The 26,736-nt window shown below is 36.8% G+C and overlaps 1 protein-coding gene across 10 annotated transcripts in view; it reads right to left on the bottom strand.

Moving 5' to 3' along the window:
* KDM4C (lysine demethylase 4C) overlaps positions 1–26,736 on the bottom strand; it is a 430,619-nt gene that overhangs the window by 119,174 nt on the left and 284,709 nt on the right. For 9 of the 10 annotated variants that reach the window (XM_043565681.1, XM_043565689.1, XM_043565686.1 and 6 more), the window contains 2 exons: positions 7,601–7,656; positions 5,060–5,168 (listed from right to left, as the gene is read on the bottom strand). In XM_043565681.1, the coding sequence (XP_043421616.1) occupies positions 5,060–5,168; positions 7,601–7,656 (165 nt within the window). Of the gene's footprint in view, positions 1–5,059; positions 5,169–7,600; positions 7,657–23,449; positions 23,509–26,736 lie in introns of those variants that run through there. The other variant, XR_006294971.1, reaches the window with a different exon arrangement.

Below are 26,736 nucleotides of genomic sequence, written 5' to 3'. Positions count from 1 at the left end.
GTTTAATTTAAAAAATACTTTTATTAAAGTATTTAAAATTATCAACCACATAAAATAAAATACATTGTCTTGGGGCGCCTGGGTGGCGCAGTCGGTTAAGCGTCCGACTTCAGCCAGGTCACGATCTCGCGGTCCGGGAGTTCGAGCCCCGCGTCGGGCTCTGGGCTGATGGCTCAGAGCCTGGAGCCTGTTTCCGATTCTGTGTCTCCCTCTCTCTCTGCCCCTCCCCCGTTCATGCTCTGTCTCTCTCTGTCCCAAAAATAAGTAAAAAACGTTGAAAAAAAATTAAAAAAAAATACATTGTCTTGAAAATAACTCTAGCATCATCATTATTGTCCATTTAATTATCTGATGAGCAGAGGCCACACCTGTGACATTACCAAACAAGGTGGCTGGATGAGATAAAGGTTCTTCGTATAAGCACACACCATTTTAGGATCAACATAATCCACTGATGAGCACTGGAAAAGTTGTTTTCCATTTGCTGTCTCTTTTATGAAAATGGTCATTGTAAATTAGAGGGAAAATCTGCTAAAGTAAACAAATCCTTTCTTATACCCTCTACGGGGGGTGGGAGGGGTACTTCCTATACAAAAAATTGTACAGAGAGCTATTTCAAAAGCTGCAAGTTGAACCAATGAATAAATAAAAGGCTAACAACAGTATTACCAAAACATTCAAATACCTCTGCAAAAATTCCACTATTCCATGTTCTAGAAAAACTAATAGTAATGATCATTTTTTAAATATACAGCTTTCATACTTCAGAAGACATTTTAAACTTTTGTTTGCCAGCAGCTGCTCCTTAAGCCTCTTGCAGTTACTAGCTGTTAATAGCATTGCTTATTACTTATACAGAAAAACACTAACTTGCCCCAAGGGAAAGCTGCTCTTTTCTTATGGCTAAATGAAAACTGAACTAAAACCCTGCCCCCTGAAATTCAGCATTTTGAATGCACAGCCAGTAGCACTTTCGCTAACCCGCTGCCATCCCTCTCTCTGTGTCTTTCTCTGTCTCTGTCTCTCGCTCTCTCTCTCTCTCTCTCTCTCACACACACACACACACACACACACACACACACACACACACACCTCTACAAACGTGGGCAGGACTCCAATTAGGCACTTGCTAAGGGAGGTGATTTAAGGGCAATATGATGAAAACCTTGTACAGCAGCACCACCTAGTGGGCACTGGGGAGAGGCTCAGACACCCCCGCCCCCCCCCCCCCCCCACTTGCTGCAGCTGCTTCATGGATGAGCAATTTGTCCTTCCTACAATAGGTCACTTCAGTTTTCAATCCTCAACTGACCAGAAGTTCCATCATCAGAACTCAGACAACAGGGCAAGTGCCGAATGGATGTTCCAATTCCACAGGCTCTCCGAAGTACTCCTAGTTACTTGGACTTAATCATCTGGGTGTCTGTGATGTTAATCAGGAAATCAATGCTTGCTTTGGAGCAGCTTACACAAAGTTGTCCATAAATTTCCCACCACAACTTTTAAAGGAGAGGCCATAAAAAGGCAGAAGACGTTTGGTATTGTCTCCAGCCATGATAATTTTAAGCCAGAACCAGAAATAGTAACAATTTCCTGCCTTTCTTTATTCCGTAAATACTCAAAATTACTGTGTGTGTGTACATGCACACACACATACACATCACCTGATTAGTATTCAAGGTTGTTCAATTTTTATAAAAACAAGTAATGTTAAAACACTTAGATTATGTAATAATTATACAGTAGTAAACATACATATATGTGCCAAATTTCATTATTGACAAATAAATTCAAACAATTTGCCAAAAAAAGTTCTCTAGAATTGTTTTAGAAAACAATTAAGAATTTCTATTCTCTCAGTCTCCAACTTCTTTCAACCAAGATATTCTCTGCCTGAAAATGACAAAAATTAAAATTTTATCTTTATGTGTATATCTTCCCTATAGACCAGTGGGTTGGTTCTCAATGAGAATGATACTGCCTCCCAGAAGATATCTGGGAGGGTTTGGTCTGTTTGGTCAGGGTTGCTGCAATCCACGAAGCACATGACAGTCACCCAGAACAAAAAATTATCCTGTGTAAAACATCAACAGGGCCAAAGTTGAGAAAGCCCATCTGAACTGTAAGATGCCAAAATACAGGAACAATGCCTCATTTAAAAATATACACTAGGGGGGGCGCCTGGGTGGCGCAGTCGGTTAAGCGTCCGACTTCAGCCAGGTCACGATCTCGCGGTCCGTGAGCTCGAGCCCCGCGTCAGGCTCTGGGCTGATGGCTCAGATCCTGGAGCCTGTTTCCGATTCTGTGTCTCCCTCTCTCTCTGCCCCTTCCCCGTTCATGCTCTGTCTCTCTCTGTCCCAAAAATAAATAAACGTTGAAAAAAATTAAAAAAATATATATATATATATACACTAGGGGGGCGCTTGGGTGGCTCCTCAGTTAAGCGGCTGACTTCGGCTCAGGTCATGATCTCGCGGTTCGTGAGTTCAAGCCCCGCGTCAGGCTCTGTGCTGATGGCTCAGAGCCTGGAGCCTGTTTCGGATTCTGTGTCTCCCTCTCTCTGACCCTCCCCGTTCATGTTTTGTCTCTCTCTGTCTCAAAAATAAATAAACATTAAAAAAAAATTTAAAAAAATATACACTAGGTATCTGGCAAGGTAAGGTAATAATTGTTTGGTGAAATAAATTAATACTGACATCTAATGTTGGCATGTACCAATAGATTACTTAACTTTAAAAGGATACTAATTAATATTGGGAAAGCATACCCTTGACTATACCTATAGGGCACAGCATTTCATTCCCTGGAAAGGTGCATCCCACACCACACACAGGTGATCATTTGTGAATTTTGCTTTTCAAGCCAGCCTAGCTGAGTCTGATCACCAGGTGAGAAAGACTAGTGCACAGACACTGTGATGGGAGATTCACCACAGTGATGCTGCTTTCTTGAGGATTCTTACAAAAAAGTCATCCAGACTTTTGGCTGTTGCCCACTTTCAAACTATAACTTCATTTTGAGTGATCTTTTCCCCAAAATGAAGTTCTTCCTTGTATTTTCCCACTTAACCACTGTGAGTACTTTCATAAATACCACTCCAAGAAACTCTCCATGCATATTGAAAATAGAAAAAAAGCCTGCCATTTTTAGCCAAACATGTCAATAAACAGTTCTACCTTGACATCAGAAGTAGACTTTAGGTGATCTTAAATTCAGTCAAAACATACTCTTTTCAAGATACAAATTGTTTAAGGATGTAAAACATTCTATAAGGAATATGTGATATACACAATCAAGGTGAAGCATACCACTGAGAAGAAAACAGTAAGCTTTGCCATTTCAGATGTCAAATTTCTAAATATAACTTCCTGAATAGCACTGAAGTGATCCCATGTTGTCCTTTCCTGTTGTTCCCTTAAAACCCCTTTGGGACTGGTGTGAGGAACAACAAATCATTAAGGAAGCATTCATGGACTAGATTCGCCAGGATATAGTTCCTTAAGGGAACACATCAAGAATAGTGACCACTCATTCTGAGGGTTAACAATGAGAGGTAACTGGTAACAGAAGTCATCTTTCAGGATAGAGAACCAAAGATGATTGTTAAATGCTGTGTTGGAATTTTCGCAAATACGTAACACTTGTAAATTAGAAAAAAATTAAAATACAAGACTTTTGTTAATATTTGTCCTAATAAACATTGAATTCTTCAACATGTGATGAACTCAACATTATTTAAATATCCTGCCTCATAGTCCTAATTCCGGCAAACTGTTTCTCATTGGGGGGTGTGTGTGTGTGTGTGTGTGTGTGTGTGTGTGTGTGTGTGTTTCAACTGTTGACCAAGATATATGATTTCAAACTTTCCTATGGGAAGTCTGTGAGCTGAAGAACTTTTTACTCTCTTCTTATATCACTGTGAGCTTTAAAGGGGCATTTAAATGACCCATTATTTCAATTTCATCCACAAAATTTCCATTACCACATCCTGAACATCCTGGTCCTACCACTTACACCTGCCAAGGACAATCATCGGGTCACCACATATTTTCTAGTGATGCAAAATTCTTGATGCAGCTTCAATGGAACATAACAATATATACTTTCTCTTCTCTGAGATTGAAAAACTGTAGACTAAAATCGAAGTGCTCATGACAGAGGTCCAGAGACAATATGCCCAGCTCCCTGAAGGGCAAGAGACTTAGTAACAAGTTAATAGTTGGGTAAAAAGTTACAGCTACCATACCCAAAATATTCTATAGTGGAAAGACCTCAAGTCAAAAATAACAAGTACTGAAGAAATTCTAGGGAATTAAATCCATGTGTAAAACACACTCCAGTATTTTCTAAATCATGCAATATAAAATAAGAAAAAATCATCATTAAATATGAAATTTAAGGGCCTACACTAATCCTCTCTTGGCTCACACTTGAACAGAACTCCAACATTACTTCAATGTTGATGAATTAAAGGCCTAAATCTTTGCAATGAAAAACATTCTTAACAAAGAGAACCAGTAGGAAGATTTCTATGAATGTTCCTAAACCAGTCAGAAGATAATCAGCCAGAGAGTCTGGCAAATTAAATGACTTGTATCTATTCATAAGTGAAAAAAATCCCTTAGTAATAAAAAAACTTTTTCTATTTCTCTGCAAATCTCTTGGTGAAGAAATGATGAAATCAGGTTAGGTACATTTTGCTAAGTCAGGACCAACCAAAGACAGGCCAGAAAGGAAAACTAAACAATTGAAATAAAGATAGATATCTCAGGTATATTACTAACAAACTTCACCAGACAGCCTATGGTTTGAAAATTCACACTAATCCAAAAAAAGTAGTATTCTTTTGCCTCATTTTAAACAGAATTGAGGAAGGTTATATGCATATTTATAATATAACATGGAAAGAACATATACAAATATGTAAATTTAGGAGAAAAGGGTAGAATATTAAATGAAACTAAAAAAAATTATCTTGAGAATGTATACATTAAAAGAAATATTCAGAAATTGAAATTAACACTAATTTATGAAGTTAAAAAGAAGCTTTGTCACTCACCAATTTTAACCTCTGTAAAGGTATTCTGCCTACATCTATCTGTGTCCTTTCTGGGACATTAGTGAATCGAACTTCTGGGACCGCGACGGCACACATGACATGGGCCCACCTATGGGAAAGGAGACATGAAACATAAACAAAAGTTCTCTAAGCTTGCACACCACACACTTCAACTGGGTGGTGGCAATTCTCACAGAGAAGGAAAGCCAAAAGCCTAAACCAATCACAAACCAGACTCTGAATTTTAAACCTATCAGGTGATACCCGGATAGATTCAGTACCACACCTGCCCACAATTGCAACCTGTAGAGTGGGGTGAAGACCAAGACTTGATCCTATCAATATATGGCATTTTTCTACACTGGATCTGCAAAATACTGAAATGTAGGGCTGCTATTTCATTTAGTACTAAAATATAACAGGTGTTTAATATACTTAAGCAAATCAATATGTGGCAAAAGATTAGTTCAATTAATAAAAGGTATGAATTGGATAGAGCATATAATCTTTTACATAATACAAGTGTCATGAAAATTAGAATAGTAAAGTTTTCTAAGAGAATTAGTACTAAGTCTTTAATTAAATTGTTTCTCATTTCAATCGCACTATAACCAAAGGAACCCAAGATAAGGAGGAATGAAATTAGCTGGTTCTCTCACTTCCTACTTAAATCCTAGTATCTCCTCTCAAATTCTGAATTACTCCAGAAAAATGTCCCCATTAACACTATTTAGTTTGTCATAAATGTTATTCCCCAAGTAAAAATAAAGACTCTTAAGGTTTAAAGACACCTTGAAGGAATTACCACATCCATCAGCCCATTTATAAGTAAAAGAGTAGTATGTCACTCAGACTCCATTCTGTCTTTAAAGACCAAGGGAGAAAGGACAAGTGTCCACCCCATCAGGGCATTCTTTCAAATCTAAATAAATATTATAATTCTATAGTACACATTATTCCCTTTTGTCCTGGCCCATGGGTAGGAAGGAAAGTTCTTATCACCTTTGTCTTTATAGGAACCACCTAAATCATCTAACAGTCTGCATGATTTGTTCAATACCCTAGACCTAGCAACACTTTTTAGTACCTTACCAATCACATTAACTAAGACTGTGAAAGAGGAAGATCTAAAATCAAGCAAATATTAAGTCTAATAGACTGAAATTTATCAACATAGGAATGATGAATGCCTTTACTCTTCCTTAGAAGCAATCAGAAACAAGTGCACATGCACATAGTTAATGCTAATTCAATCATTACATTACACCAGGGGTCTCAACTCTAGTGCCTACAGGGCCAGGCAGGAGGTAAGCAAATATGTGTGTACTGGTAAATGATGGTAACCTGGGGAGCATCTGTCCTATTGAGGCCAGGTTCTCATCCCAACATGTTATTGCCATTTAGAGATGCACAATTATATTTCAAGTACAGATAAATATCTGGATTTTTATATAAAATCTATCAACTTCTAAAATTTAGATCAAATTTATAAAATTGTGTGTCAGTCAACTAAAACATACCTTGGGGTTGGATTTGACCCTTTAATGCCAGCTTACAACCTCTGCCTCTACTTTTTCGTTTTCTTTTTGTTTTGTTTTTTTTAACTGTTTTAAATGTTTGTTTATTTTTGGGAGAGAGAGAGAGAGAGAGCCTGAGCAGGGGAGGGGCAGATAGAGATATGGAGACACAGAATCCAAAGCAGGTTCCAGGCTCTGAGCTGTCAGCACAGAGCCCAACATGGGTCTCAAATTCACAAACTGTGAGATCATGACCTGAGCTGAAGTCGGACGCTTAACTGACTGAGCCACCCAGGTGCCCCTGCCTCTACCATTTCTACATATTCCTATTACCAAAGGAACCTTTAATATGCTTTGTCCCCACTTTCAATACTAAAATTGGGTCATGAAAATAATACTCATGCAAAAAATATATTTCAATAACCACATTAAAAACCAGATTGCCTTTCTTTTATGTTCACTTATTACTCTTTCAAGATTCTCTTCATGTTCTCCAATCCTTTGTATCTTAAAATTAATGTTTTCTCCCTGTGTTTCTATTTTAGAATAGAAACACTTTCTTGTTAATTTGGTTTTAAAAGCAAATAATTTTGTTTAAATATTATGACTATGATTGATTTTATTTATCTGAAGGCAACAGATTTCACTGTTTTCAGGCACATTTGTTCTGTTAGACTAATAGGATTCATCATATTAAACACTAGGATCCCAATGATACCTAGATGACATGGGCTGCCTTCATTTTAAAAACACCATCAGTAAAAGAGGGGTTATCCTTCATCAGTGTCAGAGACATGGAGAGAAGCAAGACCACCTTTGTCCAGCAGAGGGGAATGTGCTGTGCTTTCAGTAATGAATGGTCTCCGAAGACATGCACAGAATCTCAACTTCAGATCTGGACAGCAAAAGTTCTGGAACAATGTGTCCAATAATGAGAGGTAAAGCAAACAGTCCACACTGAGGTTCAACATTCTAGACAGCAGAAGGAAACAATGAAATTGAACACAATTAACACATTACTCACTTATTGTTCTTCGTTTCCTTAAGAGCACCCCCTCTCAAATTGCAGAGACAGCACTCCTAGGACAAAAACAAACAAACAAACAAAAAAAAAAACACACAATTATCACACCCATTTAACAGACATCATTACTATATATGTAAATATTTCCATAAATTCCACCTTTTTATTTTGAAATTAAAGCCATCAGGAACTTCATAATGGCTATCTCTAAGCAGTTCAAGAAAGGAAGGGAAAAAGAGAGGGTAAAAAGTGAGGGTACACACAAAAATGTTCTCTCTCTCTAGAGATCAATAGACAGACAGGCAGACAGACAGACAGACAGAAACAGATATATCCTAGAGGGAACCATCATTACCCTGGTATCATGTTCATTGCCATCCTTGGGGGAAAGCTGTGACACACAGCACTTGACAGACTAGACAGTATGTACTAGAATTATAGAGCAGAGAATATACATATGACTGAGTTCTCTTGTGCTCTGGGAATCCGTCCGTGTATACAGGATAGCTACAAAATAGAGTATTGGCAGGCTCCATTCGATATAAGGATTAGCAGAAAGCTCTTTTTAAAAGGTACTCTTTTCACAAAAATATCATTTGGGTCTTTCTGTGGGCAAACGGTATTGCAAAAATTATACTGATAAACAGGCTATCCACCCCCTTCAGAAGAAGGTGCCATGAAATGTCTCCTCCCCACCTAAGTTTCTATTTTGGGCACTTTTGTATATCTTAGATTGGCATAGACTGTTTCACTTGAAGAGGACTCCCTTTACCACAAATACAAACTTTATCATTTCTCACTAAAACTCTGTGAAAAAGTCCATGAGAAAACAGGGCCAGGGTCAGCCTTTTGCTGACCTATAATTTTTAAGTTAAATACCTAAGTAACTTTTAAAATTTTCAACCTCAGGCATTAATAGATGTCCTTTCAATTTACTGCATTAATAAGTTTTTAAAAATAACTATGGGTTATTTTGGGTTTTTCCCCTCTCCACACTATATATATAAAATCTCTTTATCTGTTCTCCAAGGTGATCTTCTTTAACTAATGTTGACAGTTTTGCCTAATTTACAGGAAATCCCTTTAACTCATCTACTATTAATACCGGGATGTCACACTCCATAGCTTTAATTTTTCTGACTAGCGAAATACCAAAACAACTCAGGAGAATCAATATACCTGTATAACTCCTAACAGGCAGCAAAAAAGGCAAACAACCAGAAATGTTCAATGGGTTTGTGGGTCTGGAAAGCCTCTAAACATCTATTTGAAATTTCCTGGGTTATTATTAAAGGTTCAGAGCAGCAAAAGCTGCCATGTGTATATACATCTGAATCTAGTATAAACCCAGCTCAAGGAGATAACTTGACGGATTTTCTCCGTAACAAAGCCAGATTCTAGAGGCCTTTGAAATAATGGTTTTGATGAAACACACGTTAAAAGTAATAGTTCAGTCCGAATATTACCAGTTCAAATTATTCAATATCTAAAATATTCAAAAACAATTTAATAAAACATTACTGATTTTAACTATTTTTCCAGCATTTCAACACACTTTCTACAGAGAGAGAAAACGAAAATGAAAACAAAACATGAGGTAAAATATTTTCATTGAATATTAAAAAATGCCAGGATTGAAGTGGGAATGTGGCAAAAGAGGGCTGTGGAGGGTGCGGAACTCAGACACTAAGAGCGTAAGAGTTCTGATGAATGAAACTAGTAGTGAGAAGAAGCCTAAAGGGACACATTAGCAGAGTTAAATACAGCAAAGCAGCATGGCAACTGCTTTAAAGCACCTGAAGAGGATCCCGGAAAGGGGCACGCACTGCAGCACACCACCACACTGGAAGGAAAGCATCCTCTCAAACAGAACAGATAGACTCTCGATTTTAAGTGAAGCTGAGAAGGCTTCCACTCGCCACAATATAGAACTAGTTCTTTCTGGGGTTACCAGTGACCTCCGTGTCACAAAATCTAACAGATAATTCCAAGCCCCTGGTTCACCTGACCTCTAAGCGGCATTCAACACAGGTATGTGAAGCATACCTGACAATTTCTACCTGTGGTTTCTATGACCCTACACACCCCTCACTGTCCTTCTCCATCTCTAGCTGATCCTGTGCTTCCTTTAACAGCCATCTCTTCCACACTCCTTAAACACTGTAATTTTTGTAAGAGTTCCCGTTTACTTCTTATCCACATCTACTTGCTGGGCATCTGATCCACTACCTTGACTCTCAAAAGGCTGGTGAGTGACTCAAACATTAATTTCCTGGAATGTCTGGCTAACACTCGACAGGCATCTCAAACACACATGCAAAAATGAACTCATGTCTCCTCAACTCGCCACTGTTTCCCATCAGTGGCACCATGTACCTTTCTAGCTCATGCTGGAAGCCATAATTTTCCTCTCATCCTAGATCTAATCACTTGAGTTCTGTCGATCCCATGTCCAAACACATCCTCCTCTCTCCACCATCACTGCTGCCACATTAGTTGATACCCCCAGTGCCCTTCAAGCAGACCTACTTTACTGCAACAGCCACTCCAGGTCAGTGAAGAACTAACCAGAATGGGTTTGAATGCTTCTCAGGACTTAACATCATTCCAAAGGGCCAGGATCGTCAGGTCTAGACCTTGTCCACCCTTGCTCTGTACTATTCTATCTATGTCTTTATTAATTACACTGAACACATTCTTGATATCTCAACCTCAATGTTGATTCCTCAAAGAAGGCTCTCCTAGTTTCCTGGCCCAGTTACTTCTCACTCATTACTCTTTTTAACTATTTGTTGAATTCATTTTGCTCTCCTCACTAAACTGTAAGCTCAATGAGTGCTGTGGAAATACCTGTCAGGTTACTCTTTCTCTATTACAATGCCCAATAAAGAGTACATCTTCCAGATGAATTTGTTAAATAAATGAGAAAATGGCAAAATAGGGCAGAGTGAAAATCTTGAAAATTACCAAAGGTTTAAAAAACTGCAAAGATCATTTTCACATACTGGAGCACTAAGGAAAGGAAAGCTGCGGGCTTTGGTAACTTAACATGGACTTAAGAAACAATGATTTGACATGAAGTTCTTTTTGTCACAATTTACCTGAAAAATCATCTTTCTTAGTAAAAGAGAAAAATATTCCTGGCCAGTTAGTTATTTATATTATTTACATGATATATATGATATCATGGTTTCTATTTAATTCACTCAATTTTGAAAAAAACAAGTAGGAAAAGAAAAAAGTCATATCCAGTTATGTCATTGTGAACCATCACTCACATGGTGCAAACTAGCTGATTTGTCACAGCACAAACATGTCAATTTGTCAATTCATTCATTTGTGAATGAACTTGCCCTAAATGCCTATGTTTATAACCCAATAAAGGGCAATATCAGAATGGACACTTTTTAACATTTCTTTCCTTTTCTAAATAGTACTTTATTGTCAGGAAACTAAATTGATAATTCTAAAATTTAATAGGGATTAATAAGGATTAACATCCTTAGCTAAAAATTAGTGCAAGTTTTCTTAAGAATCCATACAATACCTGAACTACATAAAAGGCTCACACCTACCAAATATACCAATTGTTCTAGTATCGCTCATCTTTTAATTCAGTAAAAGGATTGAATGAATGAAGAGTGATAGAGTCCTTCAGGACCCTGATTTATTAAACTGGTTATCAATAATAAGTATTTTCAATTAGAAGAATAAAGGCTAATTAAAGGCCTAATTCACTCCAGACATACCATGTCGGAAACATCATATACTTTACCTCCCTTCCTTAACATGAACTTATTAGGTAATTTATATCCCACTTCATTTATGAGGAAAGATTCAAGAGATTAAGTAACTTGCCTAAAACCATCCAATCCAGGATCCATCAAACTTCTGTAAATGGCCAGATATTTACTAATTCAGGCTTTGCACAACTACAGAGTTGTAACTAAACTCTGACATTGGAGGGCAATATGTAAACAAATGGGTCTAGTTGTATTCCAATAACAGTGTTATTTACAAAACTTGGCAGTGAGCTGGATTTGGCCCAAGCTATAGTGTTCCAACCAGCCAAGGGAGTAACTGGGGTTCAAACTCAGGCCTTCCTGAGCACATGCCCATGACCTTTTTCTCCAGCATCCTCTGCCTGTAAGTACAAGGCAAGGCACGAGATTTCAAAGTAGAGTGCCCAAGTAAACAGGGAACTATGCCTGCCCTGGGAAACTCACAGTTTAGGAAGGGAGAAGACAGATGTGTACTTAACCATACTATGAAGAAGAAAATGATAAAGGGTATAATCAAGTCCCCATTTCCTCATTTCTTTTTTTTTTATGAAATTTATTGACAAATTGGTTTCCATACAACACCCAGTGCTCATCCCAAAAGGTGCCCTCCTCAATACCCATCACCCGCCCTCTCCTCCCTCCCACCCCCCATCAACCCTCAGTTTGTTCTCAGTTTTTAACAGTCTCTTATGCCCCATTTCCTCATTTCTACAAATGACTAAGAATTCATATTTTAACTAATACCCTCGAAAGAACACCTATCATAAAAAATTGAACTACAGTAGCATGTATCAAATAACAATTTGTATTCCCACTTGTTTCATTAATCTAGAAAATAAAGCTTCTCACTGCTATAAGATCATTAAATTTATCTCCACTCCTTCCTTTGAAAAATGATACCATTTTAGGAAAAAACAACATTTCAGGTAGTCTGGGCTACATGAATCCAACTTAACTGAGAGGAACAACAGTAACACTAGAGAGCCAGGCCATATCCTGAGGTTTAATAAGGTGCAGACAGTCAGGGTTCAAATCACAGTTCTGTCATTTACTAGTGGTATGACCTTGCCTCAGATATCTTATCTGTAAAAGGGTGGGAAAAATGCTACTTCCCTAAATGAGTTAATAAATGTAAAGCATTCCACAAACACACAATAAATACAAGAACAGTAGTTACATATGTGAAAAGTTAATTGTGCTTCTAGACAACTTATACATAACATTGCCAGTGAATTATCTGGGTACAGTGGTTTAGCAGGGAACAAAATATAGATCTGTCATTAATAATTCTCATGAGGTGCAAAACGCAAGAAGTAGAACTGGAGAGAAAAGAAAACTCTCCAGGAACCTCAAATCCAGGCAGCTAGGCTCTAAAGCAAGGAAAGATCTTCTATAGTTCTAAAAGCTGTCAACTCAGTTATGAAAAGCCAACAGAAGCTAGAGTTTCCACAGTGCTCAGAGAACAGACATGCTGAAGGGAAAATCCCAATCCTATCCTCAAAACATCTCAAAATAGAGTAGACTGAATCAAACTAAAGTTAAAACAAAGCTCAGGGGCGCCTGGGTGGCGCAGTCGGTTAAGCGTCTGACTTCAGCCAGGTCATGATCTCGCGGTCCGTGAGTTCGAGCCCCGCGTCAGGCTCTGGGCTGATGGCTCAGAGCCTGGAGCCTGTTTCCGATTCTGTGTCTCCCTCTCTCTCTGCCCCTCCCCCGTTCATGCTCTGTCTCTCTCTGTCCCAAAAATAAATAAAAACTTTAAAAAAAAAAAAAAAAAAACAAAAACAAAGCTCAAACCCAGCTCAACCTACAAATCAGACTGACTTACTACTACTGTAGAAAACTGACAGACAAAAGGCCATGTCCTTTATGGAAATAATATTAATATCAGTTGCTACAGACAAAATATCCAGCACATAATCAATAAAAGCACATGGTACACTAAAAAAAACAAGAAGATGATTTACAATCAAGAAAGGAAAGAATCAATAAAATCAGACACAAAAAATGAACAAGATACTGGAATGATCAGATGGAGAGTTTCATACTGGTATGTTCAAAATGCTAAAGGAGCTAATGAAAAAGACAACATATGTGAAGAGAGAAATATTTTAGCAAAGTCATAGAAACTATTTTAAAAAGTGTAAATGGTAGAAATAAAAAAAATGACATCAATAATGTTTAATTCAATAGATTTCCAAACAGACTGGAATTGTGAGAGTAAAACTTAAATGGCTTTAAAGACTTGAATAGGAAATAGAAGGAATAATAACAGTTAGGAGGAGGAATAGAGATCTAAAGGAAAATAACCTGTTCCATTTCTGTATAAGTGGAGACTGAGAAGGAGAGGAAAGAGAGAGTAGATGACAAGAAATACTGGAAGAGAAAACGGTAGAAAACTTTCCAAAAGTGGTAAAAAAAAAAAAAAAGGTGAACCCACAGATTCAAGATGCCCAGCAAATCCCAAGAGATAAATATAAAGAAAACACATCTGAACATATTCTTAGAAGCACAAGAAAAAAGACATATTCAGTAAACTCTATGAATTACATTTGATATCTGACCAGAAAAGTGGCAATGGAACAATATCTATAAAATACTAAAAAAAAAAAAAAAAAAAAAAGCTGGCAATCTGGAATTTATTTCCAAGGAAATATCCTTTGAAAATAAAGATAAAATAAAAAATAAAAAATAGAGACAAAAATTTGAAAGAATGAAGGAAAATGACACCAGCCTGAACCACAGATTGGCACAAAAGAATGAAGAACACCAAAAAAGAATAAATATATGGGTAAATATAAAATAAATGTTTTGTATTTTCAAAACACAAAGATACAAAGAGAGAGAGACAGAGACTATAAGTTTCATAAGAAGACTTGACTGTTTCAAACAAAAATAACAATGTTGTAGAGTTTAACGTATGTAATGGCAAATGTAAGATAAGATCATAAAGGGAAAGAGGTTTAATGAAATCACACTACTGTAAAGTTCTTACATTGCTCATAAAGTAGGGTGATATTACTGGAAGTTGGGTTGTGATAATTTTGAAGTGAAAATTATGATTTTCAGTCACCACCCATAACAAAGGTCACAAAAAATTCCCAGATATTAAATTATAAGGGCTAATATGCTCACAATCAAAACTCAAAAGCCATGCAAGAAAACATGATTCCATGATCAGAATAAATAAAATGTAGAATTAGATAGATAGATATATAATAATCATAGGCACAAGATATAAAATAAGTACTTTAGCATGTTTTAAAATTTAATGCGGGTATTAGAAATGTAAGTAAGAGACTATAAATAAATGACAAATTAGATTTTTAAAAACAATATAAAAATTCTATAACCAAAAAATATAGTTAAAAAACTTGAAGAATGTTAAATAGATCACTCTTAGTAACAGAAAATTAGAAAAAACAAAGAGCTAAATAACCAAAAATCAATACCACAAACTATTCAACAATGTATTCAACTGAATACTGAAATGTGTGTGTGTGTGTATGTGTGTGTGTGTGTGTATGTGTGAGAGAGAGAGACAGAGAGAGACAGAGAGAGAGACAGAGCCAAAGAGAGAGTATCCATCTCTGAATCATAAAAATAAATTACAATTGATTTACTAATCTAAACTCAAAAACAAAACAGACATATAAAAGTATTAAAATGAATTGTAGGCAAATATATTGATGTATTTAGAACAAATATGACTCCTTAATATAACATTTAAAAGACAAAAGGCATATTGGAAAGATTAGTAAATTCTGACTATATCAACATTTTAACATTCTGAAGGATAAATAACATACTAATAAATAAATTAACCTAAGATGATAAGACAAAAAATATTTCCAATATAAAACAAAGACTGCTATCCAGAAAGTATTTTGTAAAAACCCACACTTTTGAAAAATAGACAAAAGATTCAAAGACTCTTCACTGACAATAAACACAGAAAGATACCCAACTTCAAGAATAAAGGGTGAAAAATGAAATGATGATATATAACTTCAGATTTTTACATCAGAAAACATATGGGTTGGGGGGTATATAAGATTTTATGGTGGATTTGGAGAGGAATTTGGCATTATCAATCAAAATTTTAAATGCACATGAAGTATGAATCAGCAATTCAACTTCTTAGAATCTATCTTAGATAAACATTTATATCTGTGCAGCATGAAGAATGTACAATCATCTATTTCTGTTTATAACTGAGAAAACAATTACTTCTGGGAGGAACTGGCCTTGTCAATTGCTTACATTTTACTTGTAATGCTTAGATTTTTAAAATAAGAATAGAATCAAGATTGAAATTTAAAGTATCAATGAAAAAGGTCTGGTAAATCCATAAATATTGAGTGACTAAGAATGACACAATGAAATGAAAACACGAAGGTACATTAAACTGTGATACCATTTGGGTTCCCCAAGAGAAGTAAGCCATTACATTAATGTATGTATAGAAAAGATCTGAAAGCTCAACCGACAAAACAGTATGAGTAGTTTTGTTTAAAAAAGAGTTCAGAATTCGAGAATGTTGGGAATGGGAAACTTTCCTAACAATGTTTAGTACTCTCACACCAAAAAAAGAAAAGCCACCCAAAGCAATCTATATACTCAATGCAATCCCCATCAAAATAACACCAGCATTCTTCACAAAGCTAGAACAAACAATCCTAAAATTTGTATGGAACCACAAAAGACCTTGAATAGCCAAAGCAATGTTGATAAAGAATACCAAAGCTGGAGGCATCACAATTCTAGACTTCAAGCTGTATTACAAAGCTATAATCATCAAGATAGTACGGTACTGGCACAAGAACAGACACATAGATCAGTGGAATAGAACAGAGAACCCAGAAACGGACACCCAAATATATGCCAAACTAATATCTGACAAAGCAGGAAAGAATATCCAATGGAAAAAGGACAGTATCTTCAGCAAATGATATTGGGAAAACTGGACAGCGACATGCAGAAGAATGAACCTGAACCACTTTCTACACCATACACAATACTAAACTCAAAATGGATGAAAGACCTTGAAACATAAGACAGGAACGAATCGAAATCCTAAAAGAGAAAACAGGAAACAACTTCTTTGACCTCAGCCATAGCTACTTCTTTCTACACGTGTTTCTGGAGGCAAGAGAAACAAAAGCAAACATGAACTATTGGGACCTCACCAAGATAAAAAGCTCCTGCACAGAGAAGGAAACAATCAGCAAAACTAAAAGACAACTGACAGAATGGGAGAAGATGTTTGCACATGACATCAGATAAAGGGTTAGAATCCAAAATCTATGAAGAATTTAGCCAACTCAACACCCAAAAAACAAATAATCCAGTGAGGAAATGGGCAAAAGACACAATGAGATACCAACTCACGCCTGTCAGAATGGCTAAAATTAACAACTCAGGAAACAACATATGTTGACAAGGATGAGGAGAAAGGGGAAGACTTCTGCACTGGTGCAAACTGGTGCAGCCACTGTGGAAAACAGCAATGAGCTTCCTCAAAAAATGAAAAACTGAGCTACCCTATGACCCAAGCTACCTATGACCCAGCAATTGTACTCCTATTTATACAAAGGATACAAAAATGCTAATTTGAAGGGGTACAATGTTTATAGCGTGACTAATCAACAACAGACAAATTATGGAAAGAGCACAAATGTCCATCGACTGATGAATGAATAAAGAAGATGTGGTATAGGGGTGCCTGGGTGTCCAACTCTGGCTGACAGTGCAGAGCCTGCTTTGGGTTCTGTCTCCCTCTCTCTCTCTCTGCCTCCCCCCACCCCTCAGGTGCTCTCTCCCTCTCTCTTGCTGTCTCTCTCTCTCTCAAAAATAAACATTAAAAAAAAAAGACGTGATATAGTATTATACAATGGAATATTACTCAGTGATCTAAAAGAATGAAATCTTGTCATCTGCAACAATGTGGATAGAACTGGAATGTATTATGCTAAGTAAAGTTAGTCAAAGAAAGACAAATACCATATGATTTCATTCATATGTGGAATTAAAGAAACAAAACAGATGAACACATGGGAAGGGAAGGAAAAATGAGATAAAAACAGAGAGGGAGGTAAACCATTAGAGACTCTTAAATACACAGAACAAACTGAGGGTTGCTGGAGGGGATGTGGTTGGGGGGTTGGACTAGGTGGGTGATGGGCATTAAGGAGGGCATTTGTTGTCATGAGCACTGGGTGTTGAATGTAAGTGATGAATCACTAAATTCTACTCCTGAAACCATTACACTATATGTTAACTAACCTGGATTTAAATAAAATAAAAAAAATAATCACAATAATTAAAAAAAGAGAAAACCCACAGACAAGTAAATTTAACCTTTTTCCTATTAAACATGTGCAATTTAAAATTAATGTAACTGTGGAGGTGTATCCTATTTTTTTTTTTACTTAAATGAAAATTTTAACTGAACACTATGATTTCTTCTACAGTCTTTCAGTATATTGAAACTTCTTTCCAGTCTAACCTCTGGAAGTACCCAGAGTACAAAATAAATAAATAAAATTCAGTATTCAGGGCTCATTGCCAGCCTTGTTTTATCTCATGTTTAATGAGCATGCCTTTTCCAGGAACAACAACACCCAATATAAAATGACTCACTATTATAAAGATTTAGATATATTGCTAGTGAACCAATGTATCCTAAAACAAAACAAATACTAAAATGTCTGTCACAACATGATTAATCTATAAGACAGCTCTAATTCCTGTCTCTCAAGTACAGCATCAAAAGAGCCATTCTGTTATACTTATCCCCCCACCCCAGGGCAGCTAAAAGCTGAATGAAAAAGTACAAATTCAGATCATATACTGAACATTGCACCTCTCTTGCTTGGATCCCTTTCCCTCACCTAACAGCATTCACAAAAATCCCCTTCTAGCATTACCAAGTATTTTTTTAAATTTGGTTTTATAAAAAATCACCACTGCAATGAACAGCAAGTATACCCATTTACTACATGGAATGGTTTCTTAATAGCTCAGTTATTAAACTATGAAAAAGAGTGTTTATAATCAAAGTGCTGACACAACATTAACAATAATGGTGAGAAGGACATTGTTATAATACAGCTGTCACAGTTGTTCATTATTTGTGGTAGAGGGAAATCACGTTCCAATGGCTCTTCTATAAAACATCAGTTAAAGAAATGCCAATACCAACATTCTCAAGCTGCCTCATAAGAAGCTCTCATTTTAGCTGACATATCTATAAGTGCCACTAAAGCCAATTTTCAATGCTATAGAAAAACTACAAAATTGAAGTACCTCCCTACACCCTTATTTATCTGACATGTTCATAACAGAAATGCAAAACCATAAAATAGGGTTGCCTGAGCTGGGAAAACAAAGAGTAATTAATCACATTAACGGAAAGCTAGTTTACAAAGTGCTGATCAACAAAACATGGAAGAACCATTTCCGGAGATGTGGCTCATTTATCAGAGCTGAGAAGAGGATGGGATCTCACAAAAGGATTGGGCATGAATTCTAAGTGATTAAGGAAATTACATGACTGGTTTTCTGCTGGTATCTTCTGAATGGAAATTCCACAGGCTCGTGAATTTCACACTAGTAAGTGAATTCTCCAATTTAAATGCCCACATTGATTTTGTACCATAAGTGAAAACATATATTCATTCAACAAATATTGGTTAATTGTCATGTTCTAAGCACTGGGCAACAGCAGTGAATGATAAAGATCCCACCCTCAATGAACTTACCTTCTGCTGGGACAGCAGACAAACTAAATCAGGACATTATTTAGATGGTAGAGGATGTTAAATGCTATGAGAGCAGGCCATGGAATTATCAAAGGGAAGGTGATGCCAGAAAATTTTGGCCTTTTCTAATAGGAAAGGTGATCAGAAATTTAAAAGGGGGAATAACTGACAAGGCTTCACAGGCCATGAAAAAAGGCAACAACTTTATTCTGAGATGGCAAGGCACTGTAAGGTTTGAGTACAGCAAGGACATCATCTGAATTACATTTTAATTGGGTCATCCCAATAGCTGTGTTGACAGCAGACAATAAAGGTTCAAGAGCAGAAGTAAGAAATGTTAAGTGAAATAAGTCAGTTGGAGAAAGATAAATACCATATGATTTCACTCTATGTGGAATTTAAGAAATGAAACAAATTAACAAAGTGGGGGGAAAAAAAGGGACACAAACCAAGAAAAAGACTTTTAACTATAAAGAACAAATTGTTGGTTACCAGAGGGATGGGTGAAATAGGTTGTGGGTATTAAGGAGGGCCCTGTAGTGGTGAGCACTGGGTGTTGTATGGAAATGTTGAATCACTATATTGTACACCTGAAACTAATACTATACTGGATGTAAACTAACTGGAATTTAAATAAAAAACTTTTTTAAAAAAGGTTAGAAACAAAAAGAGAACTTAGTAGGTTACTGCCATAATCCAGGAAAGAGGTAATGAGTAGATCAGTCTGGGTAATACGAGCAGAGGCAATTAAGAAGTGGTGAGAATTCCAGATTCATTTTAAAAGTAGCCAAGATAGGATTTACTGTTAGACAAATATGGGTATGAGAAGAAGAAAAGCACCACAACTTACCCTAGAGATTTCAGCAGCTGGAAAGCCTAGAAATAAGAAGCCTGTGGGAGAAGAAGATCTGGAATTCAGTGTGGGACATGGTGAACTTGAGCTACCTATCAGGCATGTGAGAGGAGACACTGGTCATGAAGTTGGCCATACAGCTCTGCACCTAGGGGAGAGGCTGAGTGGACACAGACATACATAGACCATCAATGACTAGCTGCTGTTTAAAACCATCAAAGCTATGACACGGATGAGATGACCAAATGGTCTGGTGGAGAGAAGAGGCCTGTGTTTTGAGTTCTGCGGAAGGAAAAGAAGTGACTGGTAAAGGAAGAAGAAAAGCAGGAGTATCCACTGTCCTGGGAGCCAAAGGAAAACAGTGCTTCAAACGGGAGGCAGGCCAACTGATAGCACTAAAAGACCCGAAGTTTCTACAAAAACGTGGGCAAAGCCTGTGACTGGAATAAGTTTAAGAGAGAAGCGGGGAAGAATGGGAGAGAGTGAATAAAAGACAAATCTTTTAAGGAGTGTTACTATACATAGAGACATGGAGAAAGAGGGTGGGAGCTGGTGGGGAAGAAGGATCAAGAGAAGGTTCTTGGTTTATTTGAAAATGGGAGAAATAACAGCTTGTTTGGGTGATAATGAGAATTACCTAGACAGGGAACCCTGCTGGTATGGGAAAGAAAGGGATGAATTATTGGAACTATGGTCATGTGTATAAGAGAGCAAGTAGTGTAGGTAGGACCAGAGATACTGTAGATATGATGCAGGTGGAAACTTGGAGATCTCCACTGATGGCTTCTTGTTGCTCAGTAAAATATAAAGTGTGTTTGCAAGGTAAGAGTAAGGATGGGAGAGAAGATGGGAAGTTTCAGGTGACAGAGGTATGAAACAGTCAAGCCAGAGAGTGGTAGAGGGAATGTGTGATGGGACTGCAGCATGAATTACTGGCACCATGAGGACACATCAATAGTTACAAACTGAAAGCAAAAGCACTCTGCATGCTGGGTGTTTCTCCACAGCCATATTTAGCTGCAGGGGTGCAGGTGCAGAGCAGATAGATAACAGGTTTTACCAGGGTTGAGTTCTATCTTGGGAGAATAACAAAGTTAGCAAGCTGGAGAGCTGAAAGTGTGTGCAAGGACACACAGTAGCAAAAAAGATAAGTAAGGACAAGAGGGGAGGGAGAGACTGAAAAGCGGGGAGCATTACTAAATCCCATGTCACAGGGAGGTAAAGGATTGCTGGATTCCAGGCACTAGAGAGTGTGGGCTTGTAACACAGAAGAAGGCAGTCTGAGGAAGATGCCTCAGATTGGGAGAAGACACTGGAAACGGACATATCTTGTGGAATGCCAAATGGTGAAGAGTGAAAACAAATGAACGACTCTTTCTAAAGGCTGTCATTCTACCGAATGCTGTATTAGTTCTTTATTACTGCAATAACAAATTACCTCAAACTTAATGACTTCAAATAACACAAATTTATACAGTTCAGTAGGTCAGAAGTCCAAAATGGGTCTACTGGCCTAGAATCAAGGTGTCCACAGGGTCATTCATATCTGGAGGCTCTCGGGTAGAAGGCATTTCTTTGCCGTGTCCAGCTTTTATGGGTGGACTGCATACCCTGGCTCATGGCCCTCCTCCATCTGCAAAGCACATCAAGTGCCTCTCATTTCACTTCACTCTGACCTCCTCTTCTGCCTCTTCCACAGTTAAGGACCCCTGTGACTCCACCAGGTGCACCCGGATACCATCAGGTCAGCTGATTAGCAACCTTAATTCTATCTGCTACCATAATTCCACTTTTTATGCAACATGACAAACACACCCATAGGTTCCAGGGATTTAGACAAGGAAACCTGGGAGTGGGAGTGCATTTACCACATTGTCTCATACAACCATGTGTATGAAGGGAATATAACAGAAGAATAGAAAGTCATACATACTCTGTTTCAAATTCATTTCCCCCCTGGATTCATCTTTCTAATAGCATTGCTTATACCAAAATAAAAATTAATTTGAGATTGACAGAACACCTATCTGGTAGCAGGCCAGATACATACTCAATGGCAACAAACACCTCTATAATTTAAACTTGGTCAGAAGTCATCTACATGAAACTTAATGCATTTACATAATCATATTTCCAGGAACCTGAGCAAAGTACTTCAAGCTGAACTTACTTTCCCCCCTCCACTCTTCCTAGGGATCCCCTTCCTCATTGCTAAGGAGATGTGCCTTGTAGCCCAGTGACCTCTGGGCATGCACATCCTGGTATGTAGTACAGTATGCTATGCTCCCCATAATGTCAGTCATTATTCTTCCTGACTTTACTTCTGCTCTCTGGTTGAAGCACTTAAGATTAATGAAGCATTTGTTCTCAATCAAGAAGCTATTTATGAATATAGTTCCACTTACAATAAGCTATGTAGACTTTCTTTCTCTCATTACCAAGTGGAGGGAGGGAGAAGAATGATGTTTATTGAAAGGAAGAAGAAAGTACAAAAAAATTGATTTTTGACTTTTTAGCCTGTAAGAAGGTCCCTAACAGGAAGGCCTCCACATCATAGTTATGCTGTCAGGATAACTGATATCCTCAAATGTGCTGTTCTGTTTGGTTCAAGTAACATAATAATTATCACCCTGGCCTTTGTGAGCCAAGGGTTAAGGCCGCAGCTGTTTAGAATAATCTGCCTCTTCAGGAGGCAAGAGGTCATTGTGAACCCGAATATATTCCCTCAAATGGGAGCATGTGGTTCTGCCTAGTGTCTTAAAGGGACACCTCAATGGAGAGGAGCAGTTACAGAAGCAACCACTTGTCTACAAATAGCCAGTGCTCACTTGTAAATGCCCTGCCTTTAACAAGAATGGAGCCTTTCTTTTTTCTTACCAGTTTTACTGTATATGAGGATCAAAGTCAGCCTTTTAGGCTGACAGCCTCCCATCACCTGGTCTTAACAGTGTCTCATGGAATAAAAAAATACAGCATAAAACACATCACAGGGAGCAGCAGCGCCACCATGACCTCTCAAGGCCATAAGCCAATCTGATCTAAAAATCAATGTCTCTGATCTACAAAGCCACTTCAGAGCTCTTCGTAAAAGAAAAATGTCAATGCTGTTGTCAGTTGGGAAATTGGATTCAGGAGATTATCCAGTTCTGGGGAAGGTCCTATGGGCAGAAACTAAAGTAAATATGAAAGAGTAAAGAAACTGCTCTAGTCAACCACCCAGTAATGCTAATTATCCTACATTAAGTAGATAACTAATTATAGTGTAATTACACTAGAAGTTAGTGCTGGATTAATTTTCAATGTAAACAAACAAAAATCATTCAAAAACATTATTCAAAAACTGGCCAATTGCTTAGCCTTCTTCCCACTCTAAAAACAAACAACTGAGAAAAAAAAGAGTCTGGGCCTGGAAATGTGAAGACTTGAGTAGTCCCATGAATCCAGGCTCTCTTACCATATTGTGAGGCGATCCTGGGGGTAAAACACTTACTTTCTCAAACCCTGGTTCATTATCTGTAAAAGGAGATTTTTGAGACAGATGAAGAATTCTTTAGTCCTGCCAGTATTACATTTTGTGGAAACTGTATGCTGCCTATATTAGTTTATATTTAAATCAAGAGTTTCCTGAATTTGTAGGTCAAAGGTTGAAAAATAAAACTTTTTGTAAAATGAAAGACTTCTAAGAGCATAATTATTAGTAATTTCTAACATCTATTATCAATACCATTATTTATATATCTGGGGAGCTAAACAGGGGAAATAAGGGTTGTGTTATGTGGTAAAGGTAACATAAACCTTATACACACAGATTTTCTTTACTAATATCCACCCAAAGAGAACTCCTACTTTAGAGAGAGGGCAAACACTACTTGAGATTCAACATAGCTAAATTAGGATTGTTTCATAATAGATGCACCTCCATCTATAGGACCCAGTCTCAATGCAATGTAGGAACCAAAGACTACCTAATAAACCACCTTCCTCCACCCACCAATCATCAAGCAGAGTAAAGAGAAAGGTACACAGGTAGGCACTTCATCATTCCCAAAGGTCTGAAGAGCCACCATTTCTAAGAGGTAGATCATTTTTACCTGAGATCTAAGAGTTGGCAGACTAAGGTACACTCCAGAGATCAGGAGTTCAGACAAATGCATTTCAACAAATGACTTAGATTCTTCAGTCTACAAGTCTTAGTAACACCATGGGAGTGAATTTTGTAGATACCACTACCTTAGGAATTTCCATACTTTAACTTTGTGACTATGATTTATGCAGAAAAAAGACTTCATTTTCTTTCAGAAGTCAAATAAAATAGCTATGTTCAGAGGGCATGAATAGCAACCACTACCCATCTATTGATATCACTTACTTACAGTTAAGCAGTAAAATAATAAACACCAAAATGTTTATCTTTAATCATTGTAATTGCATATTCCATTCTTTACAAGGAAAGGAAATGCAAATTCCAAATGGTCATCAAGGTATAACTTGCTCATATCTATTTGTTACTCCATTTTTAAAAATAAGCAAATAAGAGAAATAAAGGGCACAGTGAATAAATGTGAAAATACATTTTCATGTTTGGGTTTTGATTTCCTGAAACCATTTTGGGGGGAAAAAACCCAGAATGTTATGTTACACATATACAACTTCTACAGAGTACAATAAATGCTTTTCAATAGATAATAAATGCATGCAATTACCAAGTTTGTGCATTTCATTAAACAGAATGAAAATTCCAACCTCTAAAGGGTTTTTAAAATTTTTCATTACAAAATCTGCTTTTTTGATAAAATGGCAATATTCACCCAAGAATATAATATACAGCTGCTTTTTTTATAATTTCAAATAAAAATATTGAAGCAAATTCTCCTAAATTAAGTATAGTGAAATATACTAAAATTAAAAAAAAATAACTTAGAAGATAATGCGAACTGTCATGCATTCCAAACAGCAGGCAGATAAAGTTATATGAAGGCCTTGAAGCCACTGGTTTGTTAAAAATTTCCTTTAGCTCATAAAAACTATACTGATCCGGCCAATAATAACCCATTCCTATACTACTTCTGTTACTCAGCATCTCTAACTAGGTTAAGAAGTGCACAATAAATTTAGTATTCTTGAAGGTTCCCAATTCTAAAGAAAAGCTAATTAAAGCAAAATGGAAACACGAAACAACACAATCAAGGGATTTTAGGGTCAGAAGAGACCTTTGACATAATCTCTAGTAGAAGCTTCTCATTACATTGTTTTAAAATCTTTAATTTAGGTTTTTAGATTATAAGTATATGCGCTACTGAGTCAACCCTGCCCACCAAGAATTATATAAGATCATAAAAAAGCTCCCTAATAAGACACAGCATAAATGATATATACTTTATTTAAAATTTTTCACACTTAAGATGGAAAACTACAGTACAGGTATAATGCTGCCAAGCACAGAAGGCTGGCAACTCATGATCTGTCAGAGTCATAAATCTGAGTATGATGTGACTCTCCATGATAAGTTACCAATCTTCACATGCAGTTTTCACCATTTATGGCACTAAAACAAAACTTCATAGCCCCTGCCCCCGGAAAGGTCCCTGAAGAAATGCCTAAATTTCCCAGAAAGAAAGAACCACCAGACAGCTACATTATCCTTAAATTAAAAAAAAAAAGAAAATCGTATCTATACTCCTTTTTAACCTCTTTAACATGCTTGTATTTATTTATTCTTTAAAATTCTATCTTATAAACTCTTCAAAATATAATATAGAACATCCTATTCTTACTCTATATAATATTAAGCACATGGGTTATTTTAGAATAATAGTAGTTAGGTTATTATTCCAGACAAATAACTAACATCTTTCTTCATAAATCAGAAGTGTAGCCCTAAAGGAGTATTCAGGTATTTCATAGAAATACCCAGACTCAAAACATTTTTTTCAGTATAGGGATAAAAATAAAATGGTTGGGGAAAAACCTGAATGAAAACAATACAAATTCTGTATTTTTATAGTGAGAATACTAGCATTTTTAATTAGTAGTAACTTGTAGTCATTATTCAGTGGAAATCAATAAACAGATTGGAGACAAACTATAGCATTTTAAATCAAAAGTGATTAGATTCACATTAAGAATTCAAGTAATAAGAAATACATGATAGAATTGGAGTATTGACAGTCTACAGACCTTGATAATGTTCGGCATGTACTCTCAAGTGATACTATAAAAGAGTAAAAATTGTTCCAAAATGAGTTTTATAGTCACAAAAAGGCTGAAAACAGAACTGAAAATAAAATAATCCAATACAGTTGAGTTTTAAGCCATAAACTCAAAGGTAGCTTTCAGATAGTTGTATCTATTTACCTGAGCAGTACTGAAATAGAAAAATAGGTACAAAGCAATGTTATTTACTAAAACAATTGGATGTACAACCTGAATCTGAGGATAGACAGGTATTTGCGGGGCTGGGGTGGAGGGGTGGTTCTTTATCTAATTTCATTTCATTTGAATTTGGATATAGAGCCAGGATCCTAGAATCCAAGTTAGGGTGCAATCTAAAATTTGTAACTAATCTCTTCCACCAATACATTCAATTGAAGCTGCAATACAGCTTCTTCTTTCTTGTTTTAATTGACATAAACGGATAAAGAAAAGGTAGCAAAATGAAACACAGAGAGTACTGAAGCAAAACTCTGGAAACAGTGAGAGCACTAAAGGCCACAAATAAATGTCTGGTCCCTATCGCTGCAA

Source organism: Prionailurus bengalensis, chromosome D4, assembly GCF_016509475.1.
Source record: "Prionailurus bengalensis isolate Pbe53 chromosome D4, Fcat_Pben_1.1_paternal_pri, whole genome shotgun sequence".
Classification (NCBI taxonomy): Eukaryota; Metazoa; Chordata; class Mammalia; order Carnivora; family Felidae; genus Prionailurus; species Prionailurus bengalensis.
This window is presented reverse-complemented; position numbering and strand designations above follow the sequence as displayed.